Raw genomic sequence first — 14,663 nt, 5'->3', positions numbered from 1 at the left:
GGAGTACTGAGAGAGTGACGCACTGTGGGAGGGGGAGTACTGAGGGAGTGTCGCGCTGTGGGAGGGGGAGTACTGAGGGAGTGTCACGCTGTGGGAGGGGGAGTACTGAGGGAGTGTCACGCTGTGGGAGGTGGAGTACTGAGGGAGTGTCACGCTGTGGGAGGGGGAGTACTGAGGGAGTGTCACGCTGTTGGAGGTGGAGTACTGAGGGAGTGTTGCGCTGTGGGAGGGGGAGTACTGAGGGAGTGTCATGCTGTTGGAGGTGGAGTACTGAGGGAGTGTTGCGCTGTGGGAGGGGGAGTACTGAGAGAGTGTCGCCCTGTGGGAGGGGAAGTACTGAGGGAGTGTTGCGCTGTGGGAGGGGGAGTACTGAGGGAGTGTCATGCTGTTGGAGGTGGAGTACTGAGAGAGTGTCGCGCTGTGGGAGGGGAAGTACTGAGGGAGTGTTGCGCTGTGGGAGGGGGAGTACTGAGGGAGTGTCATGCTGTTGGAGGTGGAGTACTGAGAGAGTGTCGCACTGTGGGAGGGGGAGTACTGAGGGAGTGTCATGCTGTTGGAGGTGGAGTACTGAGGGAGAGACGCACTGTGGGAGGGAGAGTACTGAGGGAGTGTCGCGCTGTGGGAGGGGGAGTACTGAGGGAGTAACGCGCTGTGGGAGGGGGAGTACTGAGGGAGTGTCACGCTGTGGGATGGGGAGTACTGAGGGAGTGACGCGCTGTGGGAGGGGGAGTACTCAGGGAGTGTCACGCTGTGGGATGGGGAGTACTGAGGGAGTGACGCGCTGTGGGAGGTGGAGTACTCAGGGAGTGTCGCGCTGTGGGAGGGGGAGTACTGAGGGAGTGTCGCACTGTGGGAGGGGGAGTACTGAGGGAGTGTCGCACTGTGGGAGGGGGAGTACTGAGGGAGTGTCACGCTGTGGGAGGGGGAGTACTGAGGGAGTGTCGCACTGTGGGAGGGGGAGTACTGAGGGAGTGTCGCACTGTGGGAGGGGGAGTACTGAGGGAGTTTCACGCTGTGGGAGGGGGAGTACTGAGGGAGTGTCACACTGTGGGAGGGGGAGTACTGAGGGAGTGTCACGCTGTGGGAGGGGGAGTACTCAGGGAGTGACGTGCTGTGGGAGGGGGAGTACTGAGGGAGTGTCGCACTGTGGGAGGGGGAGTACTGAGGGAGTGTCACGCTGTGGGAGGTGGAGTACTGAGGGAGTGTCACGCTGTGGGAGGGGGAGTACTCAGGGAGTGATGCGCTGTGGGAGGGGGAGTACTGAGGGAGTGTCACGCTGTGGGAGGTGGAGTACTGAGGGAGTGTCGCGCTGTGGGAGGGGGAGTACTGAGGGAGTGTCCTGCTGTGGGAGGGGTAGTACTGAGGGAGTGTCATGCTGTGGGAGGGGTAGTACTGAGGGAGTGTCGCGCTGTGGGAGGGGGAGTGCTGAGGGAGTGTCGCGCTGTGGGTGGGGGAGTAATGAAGGAGTGACGCGCTGTGGGAGGGGGAGTACTGAGGGAGTGTCATGCTGTGGGAGGGGGAGTAATGAAGGAGTGACGCGCTGTGGGAGGGGGAGTACTGAGGGAGTGTCACTCTGTGGGAGGGGTAGTACTGAGGGAGTGTCACGCTGTGGGAGGGGGAGTAATGAAGGAGTGACGCGCTGTGGGAGGGGGAGTACTGAGGGAGTGACGCGCTGTGGGAGGTGGAGTACTGAGGGAGTGTCACGCTCTGGGAGGGGGAGTACTGAGGGAGTGTCGCGCTGTGGGAGGGGGAGTACTGAGGGAGTGTCACGCTGTGGGAGGTGGAGTACTGAGGGAGTGTCGCGTTGTGGGAGGGGGAGTACTGAGTGAGTGACGCGCTGTGGGAGGGGGAGTACTGAGGGAGTGACGCACTGTGGGAGGGGGAGTACTGAGGGAGTGTCACACTGTGGGAGGGGGAGTACTGTGGGAGTGTCGCGCTGTGGGAGGGGGAGTACTGAGGGAGTGTCACACTGTGGGAGGGGGAGTACTGTGGGAGTGTCACACTGTGGGAGGGGGAGTACTGAGGGAGTGTCATGCTGTGGGAGGGGGAGTATTGAGAGAGTGACGCGCTGTGGGAGGGGGAGTACTGAGGGAGTGTCACACTGTGGGAGGGGGAGTACTGAGGGAGTGATGCGCTGTGGGAGGGGGAGTACTGAGGGAGTGTCATGCTGTGGGAGGGGGGAGTACTGAGTGAGTGACGCACTGTGGGAGGGGGAGTACTGAGGGAGTGACGCGTTGTGGGAGGGGGAGTACTGAGGGAGTGTCGCGCTGTGGGAGGGGGAGTACTGAGGGAGTGTCATGCTGTGGGAGGGGGAGTACTGAGGGAGTGTCATTCTGTGGGAGGGGGAGTACTGAGGGAGTGTCACGCTGTGGGAGGGGGAGTACTGAGGGAGTGTCACGCTGTGGGAGGGGGATACTGAGTGAGTGTCACGCTGTGGGAGGGGGAGTACTGAGAGAGTGTCGCGCTGTGGAAGGGGGAGTACTGAGAGAGTGACGCGCTGTGGAAGGGGGAGTACTGAGTGTGTGATGCACTGTGGGAGGGGGAGTACTGAGGGAGTGTCGCGCTGTGGAAGGGGGAGTACTGAGAGAGTGACGCGCTGTGGGAGGGGGAGTACTGAGAGAGTGACGCGCTGTGGGAGGTGGAGTACTGAGGGAGTGACGCGCTGTTGGAGGTGGAGTACTGAGGGAGTGACGCGCTGTGGAAGGGGGAGTACTGAGGGAGTGTCGAGCTGTGGGAGGGGTAGTACTGAGGGAGTGTCGCGCTGTGGAAGGGGGAGTACTGAGAGAGTGACGCGCTGTGGGAGGGGGAGTACTGAGAGAGTGACGCACTGTGGGAGGGGGAGTACTGAGAGAGTGACGCACTGTGGGAGGGGGAGTACTGAGGGAGTGTCATGCTGTGGGAGGGGGAGTACTGAGGGAGTGTCGCGCTGTGGGAGGGGTAGTACTGAGGGAGTGATGCGCTGTGGGAGGGGGAGTACTGAGGGAGTGTCATGCTGTGGGAAGGGGATACTGAGTGAGTGACGCACTGTGGGAGGGGGAGTACTGAGGGAGTGTCGCGCTGTGGGAGGGGGAGTACTGAGGGAGTGTCACGCTGTGGGAGGGGGAGTACTGAGGGAGTGTCACGCTCTGGGAGGGGGAGTACTCAGGGAGTGTCGCGCTGTGGGAGGGGGAGTACTGAGGGAGTGATGCGCTGTGGGAGGGGGAGTACTGAGGGAGTGTCATGCTGTGGGAGGGGGAGTACTGAGGGAGTGTCACGCTCTGGGAGGGGGAGTACTGAGGGAGTGTCGCGCTGTGGGAGGGGGAGTACTGAGTGAGTGACGCACTGTGGGAGGTGGAGAACTGAGGGAGTGTCACACTGTGGGAGGGGGAGTACTGAGGGAGTGATGCGCTGTGGGAGGGGGAGTACTGAGGGAGTGTCACTCTGTGGGAGGGGGAGTACTGAGGGAGTGTCATGCTGTGTGAGGTGGAGTACTGAGGGAGTGTCGCGCTCTGGGAGGGGGAGTACTGAGGGAGTGTCGCGCTGTGGGAGGGGGAGTACTGAGTGAGTGACGCACTGTGGGAGGGGGAGTACTGAGGGAGTGTCACACTGTGGGAGGGGGAGTACTGAGGGAGTGTCACTCTGTGGGAGGGGGAGTACTGAGGGAGTGTCACACTGTGGGAGGGGGAGTACTGAGGGAGTGTCAGACTGTGGGAGGGGGAGTACTGAGGGAGTGTCGCGCTGTGGAAGGGGGAGTACTGAGGGAGTGTCATGCTGTGTGAGGTGGAGTACTGAGGGAGTGTCACGCTCTGGGAGGGGGAGTACTGAGTGAGTGACGCGCTGTGGGAGGGGGAGTACTGAGGGAGTGTCGCGCTGTGGGAGGGGGAGTACTGAGGGAGTGTCGCGTTGTGGGAGGGGGAGTACTGAGTGAGTGACGCGCTGTGGGAGGGGGAGTACTGAGGGAGTGTCACACTGTGGGAGGGGGAGTACTGAGGGAGTGTCACGCTGTGGGAGGGGGAGTACTGAGGGAGTGTCACACTGTGGGAGGTGGAGTACTGAGGGAGTGTCACGCTCTGGGAGGGGGAGTACTGAGTGAGTGACGCGCTGTGGGAGGGGGAGTACTGAGGGAGTGTCGCGCTGTGGGAGGGGGAGTACTGAGTGAGTGACGCACTGTGGGAGGTGGAGTACTGAGGGAGTGTCGCGCTGTGGGAGGTGGAGTACTGAGGGAGTGTCACGCTCTGGGAGGGGGAGTACTGAGGGAGTGTCACACTGTGGGAGGGGGAGTACTGAGGGAGTGTCACACTGTGGGAGGGGGAGTACTGAGGGAGTGTCATGCTGTGGGAGGGGGAGTACTGAGTTGGTGACGCACTGTGGGAGGGGGAGTACTGAGGGAGTGTCGCGCTGTGGGAGGGGGAGTACTGAGGGAGTGTCACACTGTGGGAGGGGGAGTACTGAGGGAGTGTCATGCTGTGGGAGGGGGAGTACTGAGTGAGTGACGCACTGTGGGAGGGGGAGTACTGAGGGAGTGTCGCGCTGTGGGAGGGGGAGTACTGAGGGAGTGTCATGCTGTGGGAGGGGGAGTACTGAGGGAGTGTCATGCTGTGGGAGGGGGAGTACTGAGTGAGTGACGCACTGTGGGAAGGGGAGTACTGAGTGAGTGACGCACTGTGGGAGGGGGAGTACTGAGGGAGTGTCACGCTGTGGGAGGGGGAGTACTGAGGGAGTGTCACGCTGTGGGAGGGGGAGTACTGAGTGAGTGACGCACTGTGGGAGGTGGAGTACTGAGGGAGTGTCACGCTGTGGGAGGGGGAGTACTGAGGGAGTGTCACGCTGTGGGAGGGGGAGTACTGAGTGAGTGACGCACTGTGGGAGGGGGAGTACTGAGGGAGTGTCACGCTGTGGGAGGGGGAGTACTGAGGGAGTGTCACGCTGTGGGAGGTGGAGTACTGAGGGAGTGTCGCGCTGTGGGAGGGGGAGTACTGAGGGAGTGTCACACTGTGGGAGGGGGAGTACTGAGGGAGTGTCATGCTGTGGGAGGGGGAGTACTGAGTGAGTGACGCACTGTGGGAGGGGGAGTACTGAGGGAGTGTCACGCTGTGGGAGGGGGAGTACTGAGGGAGTGTCGCGCTGTGGGAGGTGGAGTACTGAGGGAGTGTCGCGCTGTGGAAGGGGGAGTACTGAGAGAGTGACGCGCTGTGGGAGGGGGAGTACTGAGAGAGTGACGCACTGTGGGAGGGGGAGTACTGAGGGAGTGTCACGCTGTTGGAGGGGGAGTACTGAGGGAGTGTCACACTGTGGGAGGGGGAGTACTGAGGGAGTGTCATGCTGTGGGATGGGGAGTACTGAGGGAGTGACGCACTGTGGGAGGGGGGGGTACTGAGAGAGTGTCACGCTGTTGGAGGGGGAGTACTGAGGGAGTGTCACGCTGTGGGAGGGGGAGTACTGAGGGAGTGTCACACTGTGGGAGGGGGAGTACTGAGGGAGTGTCATGCTGTGGGAGGGGGAGTACTGAGGGAGTGACGCACTGTGGGAGGGGGGGTACTGAGAGAGTGTCGCGCTGTGGGAGGGGGATACTGAGGGAATGACGCGCTGTGGGAGGGGGAGTACTGAGGGAGTGTCGCGCTGTGGGAGGGGGAGTACTGAGGGAGTGTCACACTGTGGGAGGGGGAGTACTGAGGGAGTGTCACTCTGTGGGAGGGGGAGTACTGAGGGAGTGTCACGCTGTGGGAGGGGGAGTACTGAGAGAGTGACGCGCTGTGGGAGGGGGGGTACTGAGAGAGTGTCGCGCTCTGGGAGGTGGAGTACTGAGGGAGTGTCACACTGTGGGAGGGGGAGTACTGAGGGAGTGTCACGCTGTGGGAGGGGGAGTACTGAGGGAGTGACGCGCTGTGTGAGGTGGAGTACTGAGGGAGTGTCACGCTGTGGGAGGGGGAGTACTGAGAGAGTGACGCGCTGTGGGAGTGGGAGTACTGAGGGAGTGTCACGCTGTGGGAGGGGGAGTACTGAGGGACTGTCGCGCTGTGGGAGGGGGAGTACTGAGAGAGTGACGCGCTGTGGGAGTGGGAGTACTGAGGGACTGTCGCGCTGTGGGAGGGGGAGTACTGAGGGAGTGACACGCTGTGGGAAGGGGGAGTACTGAGGGAATGTCGCGCTGTGGGATGGGGAGTACTGAGGGAGTGACGCGCTGTGGGAGGGGGAGTACTGAGAGAGTGACGCGCTGTGGGAGGGGGAGTACTGTGGGAGTGTCGCGCTGTGGGAGGGGGAGTACTGAGGGAGTGACGCGCTGTGGGAGGGGGAGTACTGTGGGAGTGTCGCGCTGTGGGAGGGGGAGTACTGAGGGAGTGACGCGCTGTGGGAGGTGGAGTACTGAGGGAGTGTCACACTGTGGGAGGGGTGTACTGAGAGAGTGACGCGCTGTGGGAGGGGAAGTACTGAGGGAGTGTCGCGCTGTGGGAGGGGGAGTACTGAGGGAGTGTCGCGCTGTGGGAGGGGGAGTACTGAGGGAGTGTCACGCTGTGGGAGGGGGAGTACTGAGGGAGTGTCGCGCTGTGGGACGGGGAGTACTGAGGGAGTGTCGCGCTGTGGGAGGGGGAGTACTGAGGGAGTGACGCGCTGTGGGAGGGGGAGTACTGAGGGAGTGTCACGCTGTCGGAGGGGGAGTACTGAGGGAGTGTCGCGCTGTGGGAGGGGGAGTACTGAGGGAGTGTCACGCTGTGGGAGGGGGAGTACTGAGGGAGTGACGCGCTGTGGGAGGGGGAGTACTGAGAGAGTGTCACACTGTGGGAGGGGGAGTACTGAGGGAGTGTCACGCTGTGGGAGGGGGAGTACTGAGGGAGTGTCACGCTGTTGGAGGTGGAGTACTGAGGGAGTGTCGCGCTGTGGGAGGGGGAGTACTGAGGGAGTGTCACGCTGTTGGAGGTGGAGTACTGAGGGAGTGTCGCGCTGTGGGAGGGGGAGTACTGAGGGAGTGTCGCGCTGTGGGAGGGGGAGTACTGAGGGAGTGTCATGCTGTTGGAGGTGGAGTACTGAGGGAGTGTCGCGCTGTGGGAGGGGGAGTACTGAGGGAGTGTCGCGCTGTGGGAGGGGGAGTACTGAGGGAGTGTCATGCTGTTGGAGGTGGAGTACTGAGGGAGTGTCGCGCTGTGGGAGGGGGAGTACTGAGGGAGTGTCGCGCTGTGGGAGGGGGAGTACTGAGGGAGTGTCATGCTGTGGGAGGGGGAGTACTGAGGGTGTGACGCGCTGTGGGAGGGGTAGTACCTAGGGAGTGTCGCGCTGTGGAAGGGGGAGTACTGAGAGAGTGACGCGCTGTGGGAGGGGGAGTACTGAGAGAGTGACGCACTGTGGGAGGGGGAGTACTGAGAGAGTGACGCACTGTGGGAGGGGGAGTACTGAGGGAGTGTCATGCTGTGGGAGGGGGAGTACTGAGGGAGTGTCGCGCTGTGGGAGGGGTAGTACTGAGGGAGTGATGCGCTGTGGGAGGGGGAGTACTGAGGGAGTGTCATGCTGTGGGAAGGGGATACTGAGTGAGTGATGCACTGTGGGAGGGGGAGTACTGAGGGAGTGTCGCGCTGTCGGAGGGGGAGTACTGAGGGAGTGTCACGCTGTGGGAGGGGGAGTACTGAGGGAGTGTCACGCTCTGGGAGGGGGAGTACTCAGGGAGTGTCGCGCTGTGGGAGGGGGAGTACTGAGGGAGTGATGCGCTGTGGGAGGGGGAGTACTGAGGGAGTGTCATGCTGTGGGAGGGGGAGTACTGAGGGAGTGTCACGCTCTGGGAGGGGGAGTACTGAGGGAGTGTCGCGCTGTGGGAGGGGGAGTACTGAGTGAGTGACGCACTGTGGGAGGTGGAGTACTGAGGGAGTGTCACACTGTGGGAGGGGGAGTACTGAGGGAGTGATGCGCTGTGGGAGGGGGAGTACTGAGGGAGTGTCACGCTGTGGGAGGGGGAGTACTGAGGGAGTGACGCGCTGTGTGAGGTGGAGTACTGAGGGAGTGTCACGCTGTGGGAGGGGGAGTACTGAGAGAGTGACGCGCTGTGGGAGTGGGAGTACTGAGGGAGTGTCACGCTGTGGGAGGGGGAGTACTGAGGGACTGTCGCGCTGTGGGAGGGGGAGTACTGAGAGAGTGACGCGCTGTGGGAGTGGGAGTACTGAGGGACTGTCGCGCTGTGGGAGGGGGAGTACTGAGGGAGTGACACGCTGTGGGAAGGGGGAGTACTGAGGGAATGTCGCGCTGTGGGAGGGGGAGTACTGAGGGAGTGACGCGCTGTGGGAGGGGGAGTACTGAGAGAGTGACGCGCTGTGGGAGGGGGAGTACTGTGGGAGTGTCGCGCTGTGGGAGGGGGAGTACTGAGGGAGTGACGCGCTGTGGGAGGGGGAGTACTGTGGGAGTGTCGCGCTGTGGGAGGGGGAGTACTGAGGGAGTGACGCGCTGTGGGAGGTGGAGTACTGAGGGAGTGTCACACTGTGGGAGGGGTGTACTGAGAGAGTGACGCGCTGTGGGAGGGGAAGTACTGAGGGAGTGTCGCGCTGTGGGAGGGGGAGTACTGAGGGAGTGTCGCGCTGTGGGAGGGGGAGTACTGAGGGAGTGTCACGCTGTGGGAGGGGGAGTACTGAGGGAGTGTCGCGCTGTGGGACGGGGAGTACTGAGGGAGTGTCGCGCTGTGGGAGGGGGAGTACTGAGGGAGTGACGCGCTGTGGGAGGGGGAGTACTGAGGGAGTGTCACGCTGTGGGAGGGGGAGTACTGAGGGAGTGTCGCGCTGTGGGAGGGGGAGTACTGAGGGAGTGTCACGCTGTGGGAGGGGGAGTACTGAGGGAGTGACGCGCTGTGGGAGGGGGAGTACTGAGAGAGTGTCACACTGTGGGAGGGGGAGTACTGAGGGAGTGTCACGCTGTGGGAGGGGGAGTACTGAGGGAGTGTCACGCTGTTGGAGGTGGAGTACTGAGGGAGTGTCGCGCTGTGGGAGGGGGAGTACTGAGGGAGTGTCATGCTGTTGGAGGTGGAGTACTGAGGGAGTGTCGCGCTGTGGGAGGGGGAGTACTGAGGGAGTGTCGCGCTGTGGGAGGGGGAGTACTGAGGGAGTGTCATGCTGTTGGAGGTGGAGTACTGAGGGAGTGTCGCGCTGTGGGAGGGGGAGTACTGAGGGAGTGTCGCGCTGTGGGAGGGGGAGTACTGAGGGAGTGTCATGCTGTTGGAGGTGGAGTACTGAGGGAGTGACGCGCTGTGGGAGGGGGAGTACTGAGGGTGTGACGCGCTGTGGGAGGGGTAGTACTGAGGGAGTGTCGCGCTGTGGAAGGGGGAGTACTGAGAGAGTGACGCGCTGTGGGAGGGGGAGTACTGAGAGAGTGACGCACTGTGGGAGGGGGAGTACTGAGAGAGTGACGCACTGTGGGAGGGGGAGTACTGAGGGAATGTCATGCTGTGGGAGGGGGAGTACTGAGGGAGTGTCGCGCTGTGGGAGGGGGAGTACTGAGAGAGTGACGCGCTGTGGGAGGGGGAGTACTGAGAGAGTGACGCACTGTGGGAGGGGGAGTACTGAGGGAATGTCATGCTGTGGGAGGGGGAGTACTGAGGGAGTGTCGCGCTGTGGAAGGGGGAGTACTGAGAGAGTGACGCGCTGTGGGAGGGGGAGTACTGAGAGAGTGACGCACTGTGGGAGGGGGAGTACTGAGAGAGTGACGCACTGTGGGAGGGGGAGTACTGAGGGAATGTCATGCTGTGGGAGGGGTAGTACTGAGGGAGTGATGCGCTGTGGGAGGGGGAGTACTGAGGGAGTGTCATGCTGTGGGAAGGGGATACTGAGTGAGTGACGCACTGTGGGAGGGGGAGTACTGAGGGAGTGTCACGCTGTGGGAGGGGGAGTACTGAGGGAGTGTCACGCTCTGGGAGGGGGAGTACTCAGGGAGTGTCGCGCTGTGGGAGGGGGAGTACTGAGGGAGTGATGCGCTGTGGGAGGGGGAGTACTGAGGGAGTGTCATGCTGTGGGAGGGGGAGTACTGAGGGAGTGTCACGCTCTGGGAGGGGGAGTACTGAGGGAGTGTCGCGCTGTGGGAGGGGGAGTACTGAGTGAGTGACGCACTGTGGGAGGTGGAGTACTGAGGGAGTGTCACACTGTGGGAGGGGGAGTACTGAGGGAGTGATGCGCTGTGGGAGGGGGAGTACTGAGGGAGTGTCACTCTGTGGGAGGGGGAGTACTGAGGGAGTGTCATGCTGTGTGAGGTGGAGTACTGAGGGAGTGTCGCGCTCTGGGAGGGGGAGTACTGAGGGAGTGTCGCGCTGTGGGAGGGGGAGTACTGAGTGAGTGACGCACTGTGGGAGGGGGAGTACTGAGGGAGTGTTGCGCTGTGGGAGGGGGAGTACTGAGAGAGTGTCGCCCTGTGGGAGTGGTAGTACTGAGGGAGTGTTGCGCTGTGGGAGGGGGAGTACTGAGAGAGTGTCATGCTGTTGGAGGTGGAGTACTGTGGGAGTGTTGCGCTGTGGGAGGGGGAGTACTGAGAGAGTGTCATGCTGTTGGAGGTGGAGTACTGTGGGAGTGTTGCGCTGTGGGAGGGGGAGTACTGAGAGAGTGTCATGCTGTTGGAGGGGGAGTACTGTGGGAGTGTTGCGCTGTGGGAGGGGGAGTACTGAGAGAGTGACGCCCTGTGGGAGGGGGAGTACTGAGGGAGTGTCACGCTGTGGGAAGGGGAGTACTGAGGGAGTGTCGCGCTGTGGGAGGGGTAGTACTGAGGGAGTGACGCGCTGTGGGAAGGGGAGTACTGAGGGAGTGACGCGCTGTGGGAGGGGGAGTAATGAAGGAGTGACGCCCTGTGGGAAGGGGAGTACTGAGGGAGTGTCACGCTGTGGGAGGGGGAGTACTGAGGGAGTGTCACGCTGTGGGAGGGGGAGTACTGAGGGAGTGTCGCGTTGTGGGAGGGGGAGTACTGAGGGAGTGTCATGCTGTGGGAGGGGGAGTACTGAGGGAGTGTCGCGTTGTGGGAGGGGGAGTACTGAGGGAGTGTCATGCTGTGGGAGGGGGAGTACTGAGGGAGTGTCATGCTGTGGGAGGGGGAGTACTGAGGGAGTGACGCCCTGTGGGAGGGGGAGTACTGAGGGAGTGACGTGCTGTGGGAGGGGGAGTACTGAGGGAGTGTCGCGCTGTGGAAGGGTAGAGTTGATGGGTTCATGGAAGAGGTGATGTTGATGGGTTCATGGACAAGGGGGTGTTGACAGTTTCATGGACAAAGTAGAGTTGATGGGTTCATGGAAGAAGTGATCTCCATGAGACATCTCCCATTCTTCAAAACTCCAAGCAGCACACAAACGATCTAACTAGTTTAGTTATTCCTGTGAAGACAACTCTCTCAGTACAGCCCTAGCCAGATGAATCTCCTCTTGACTCCATTCTGGCTGGCATATCTTTCCCTAAGTGATGCAACCATCTTCTTGTTTCTGACTTCATTATACAATTGTAAGTCTGTAAACATTGATTTGGTTTAATTGAATTAAGCTCCTCTATTTCTGAACTCCAGTCTCTTTCTAGATACCATTTTCCTTCCTATCCACTTGCTGTCCCTGCCTGCTATCTTTTTTGCACTTCATTTACAGAAATACCTCAGTCCCTTTGCATTTTACTCATCAGCAGATTATCTCTTATTAGTCAATAATCTGCCTTTTGATTGAAGTGAGTGACCTGACACTTTTCTGCACGAACCTCTGTTTCATCCACTCACCTGACCTATCAGAGGCCTTGCATCCTTCTCTTCTGCTCCCAACCACATCAACATTAAAAATTGTTGCGGTCTTAGATCAGATCCTTGGGGTTCTCCATCAGTGAGGTCTTCTCAGTCTGCAGAAGATCTATTTATTGCAAACCTCTCTCCTGTATGATATAGCCAGTATTAAGTCCTTGCTGACACTTACCCCTGGAATGAGAGCACTCTGTGCACCATTACTTTAGATGGCACTTTATCCGGGATATCCAAATACCCAATAACTACATGGTGTCATCTCTGTTAATCTATCTTCACCCTCCTTGTGATGACTTGAAGAACTCCTACAAATTTGTTAAATATAATTTGCCTTAAACTAAACATGATTTAGTTTGGTTACATGAATCCTCTTGAAATGACAAGCTAGTTCTTCCTCCAGCATCTTGAGCAGAGGTTTCACAAGCATCATTTCCCATTTCCCCCCTCCTTGCCTTTGTCAGTAATGGAGCTACACTTTACAATCCACCACTACCTTCCTAGTTTTGAAATATTTCACCCAATGGCCCCACTCTTTCCGCAGCTTCTGTGTATCCTTGGGTGGAGACGACTGGGACCTGATGACTTGTCTGCCTTCAATCACATTAATTTTTGCAGTGCCTTCCCTTTCTTGAATCAGAGGAGATAACTTCACTCACCTCAATACTGAACTGTTCCCACAACCTATTGATTCACTTCCAAGCAATCTTCATCTCATGTTCTCAATATTTTAAACTTATTTATTTAATATTTTTGTACTTACATAGTTTATCTTTTGCACGTTAGTTGTTTGTCTTGTGTTTCATTGAGTCTATTGTATTTCTTGCTACTTACTGTGAATGCCCACATGAAAATGAATTTGAGGTTTGCATATGGTGACATAGTTGCACTCTGATAATTAATTTACTTTGAACCTTGTTACACATTCTTCCATGTTATTTGAAACTGACCTGTCAGAAACCTCTGGGGTGTTTGCAGCCTGCACACCAGTGTCAGTTCAATTGACCTACTGTCTCACCCACCTGATCCATGCTGGAAACTCAGCCAGCTCCATCATGGGCACAGTCTCCCCAGCATCAAGAACAGCTTCAAAAGGCAACATTTATCATTAACAATCCTCAGTCCCAGGACACGCCATCTTCATCAGTGCAACCATCAGGCAGGAGGTACAGGAGCCTGAAGGCACACACTCGATGTTGCAGTAACAGCTTCTTCTTCTGCACCATCAGATTCTGAATGGACCACGGACACTAACTTCATTTTTCTTATTATTGATGTGCTTATTAAATATCCCTAATGTATCTACTGGTTCCTCCGCCCCTGACACCCACCACTCTGTGTAAACAACTGGGCTATCTAGATGTAGTGGAGTTGTGTGGGAGTACAGGGACTGCATAGTGAGCAAAACCAAAGGTCATCCAGCAGATATTTAATAAAGGGATTTGCTTTCTTCTCATGTATCTGTTCAGTCTCTTGTTGTTTGTTATGAGTATTACCAGTTCTTTCTGAATTCTCTTCTCCCCCTCAACTCCATTTAGAACTGAGATGTGGAGAAATTACTTTAGCCAGAGGGTGGTAAATCTCAGGAATTTGATGCCACGAGCAGCTGTGGAGGTCAAGTCATTGGGTGCGTTTAAGGCAGAGATAGATAAGTTCTTGATTAGCCAGGGCATCAAAGGGTGTGGGGTGAAGGCAGGGGAGTGTGGATGACTGGAAGAATTGGATCAGCCCATGATTGAATGGCAGAGCAGACCTCGATGGGCCGAATGGCCTACTTCTGCCCCTACATCTTATGGTCTTATGTTCTAATGGTTCATCTGTCATTTCAGCTAGTGAAGGATTTGGCAGTTCCTTCACTATAGATGATTCACCTTTCTAGTCACCATCAACAAGTTAAATATCCACCACTTGATGGGCTGAATGGCCTAATTCTGCTCCTGTGTTTTATGGAACAAGCTGCCAGAGGAAGTGGTTGGGGCAGATACAAAAACAACACGTAAAAGACTCTTGGACACGTACCTGGGCATGAGGCATTCAGAGGGATGTGGGCCAAAGGAGAGAAACGGGGTTGTCATGAAGCGGTTGAGCCGAAGGGTCTGTTTTCATGCTATCTCACTCTGACTGTAACAGGTGGTGAAGTACACTTGTGTCAACATTCTCACCCTCGACACCAGGAGCAGCCGTGGGGACAACTCGGAGCAGAATGTAGGTCAGGGTGACGAGCTGCGTGTTTACTCAGCACACACACGGCCTCCGCTCAAACCTCAGCCACTGCCGGCTTCCTGTCGTCAGCGTGGGACGAGGGGCTCGAGGTGGGAGTGCGGGGGAGGGGAGCAAAGGGTGGGGTAGGAGCGAACTGGGACCTGTGAAAGCTGGGGGAAGTGGAGAGGGGACAGATGGGGTGTGAGGAGGAGTGGGTAGGGAGAAGAATACATTCAGGGATTACCCTCCTGGGCCACCCTCCTCTGATCCTCAATGCCAGTTCCAAGGGCCCATCTTCCAGCCGCGGGTGGTAGGGCATATTCACAACAACACCTCCCGCGTTTCTCCCCATTTACTCTGTCTCCTGCTAAGTATTTGTTCAATCCTTAAAGTCCTTTCTAACAGTCCCAATATCTCTCCCGATGTATGTTCGTATCCATTTTTTTTCCTTTGCCATTGTGAAGAAGGTTTTTACGAGTGGGGTTTCTCCATCTGGCGAACGTTCCCCGGGGCGCTCTCACGTTTGGCGGGCTGCGGCCGGGCTCTCCACTGAGCCGGTCACAGGACTTCAGTGAGCGAGGACTAACGCGGGGTTGAGCGGGGGAAGACTCCCCCCAGAACCTGCTCCGGAAAGCGACAGGGATGAGCGATAAGTCAGCCGGATTCAGAGAGCACAGACCCCGTTCGTACATCCACACAGAGCCCAAGAACCAAAGTCAACAACTCAAGCCACACCGACTCTCATAACCTCACCTCCAAGAGTG

At 58.4% G+C, this 14,663-nt stretch overlaps 1 protein-coding gene across 2 annotated transcripts in view; it reads right to left on the bottom strand.

Moving 5' to 3' along the window:
• il7r (interleukin 7 receptor) overlaps positions 1 to 14,002 on the bottom strand; it is a 75,411-nt gene extending 61,409 nt beyond the window's left edge. For both annotated transcript variants that reach the window (XM_073047847.1, XM_073047848.1), the window contains exon 1: positions 13,717 to 14,002. Coding sequence is in view for 1 of the 2 variants with exons in the window: in XM_073047848.1 (XP_072903949.1) it covers positions 13,717 to 13,772 (56 nt within the window). In the remaining variant the exon portion in view is untranslated. The remainder of the gene's footprint in view (positions 1 to 13,716) is intronic.
• Between the last annotated feature and the right edge of the window lie 661 nt (positions 14,003 to 14,663).

The sequence above is a fragment of the Hemitrygon akajei genome, chromosome 6, assembly GCF_048418815.1.
Source record: "Hemitrygon akajei chromosome 6, sHemAka1.3, whole genome shotgun sequence".
Taxonomy (NCBI): domain Eukaryota; kingdom Metazoa; phylum Chordata; class Chondrichthyes; order Myliobatiformes; family Dasyatidae; genus Hemitrygon; species Hemitrygon akajei.
The sequence above is the reverse complement of the archived record's forward strand: the minus strand, read 5'-3'. Positions and strand labels throughout refer to the sequence as shown.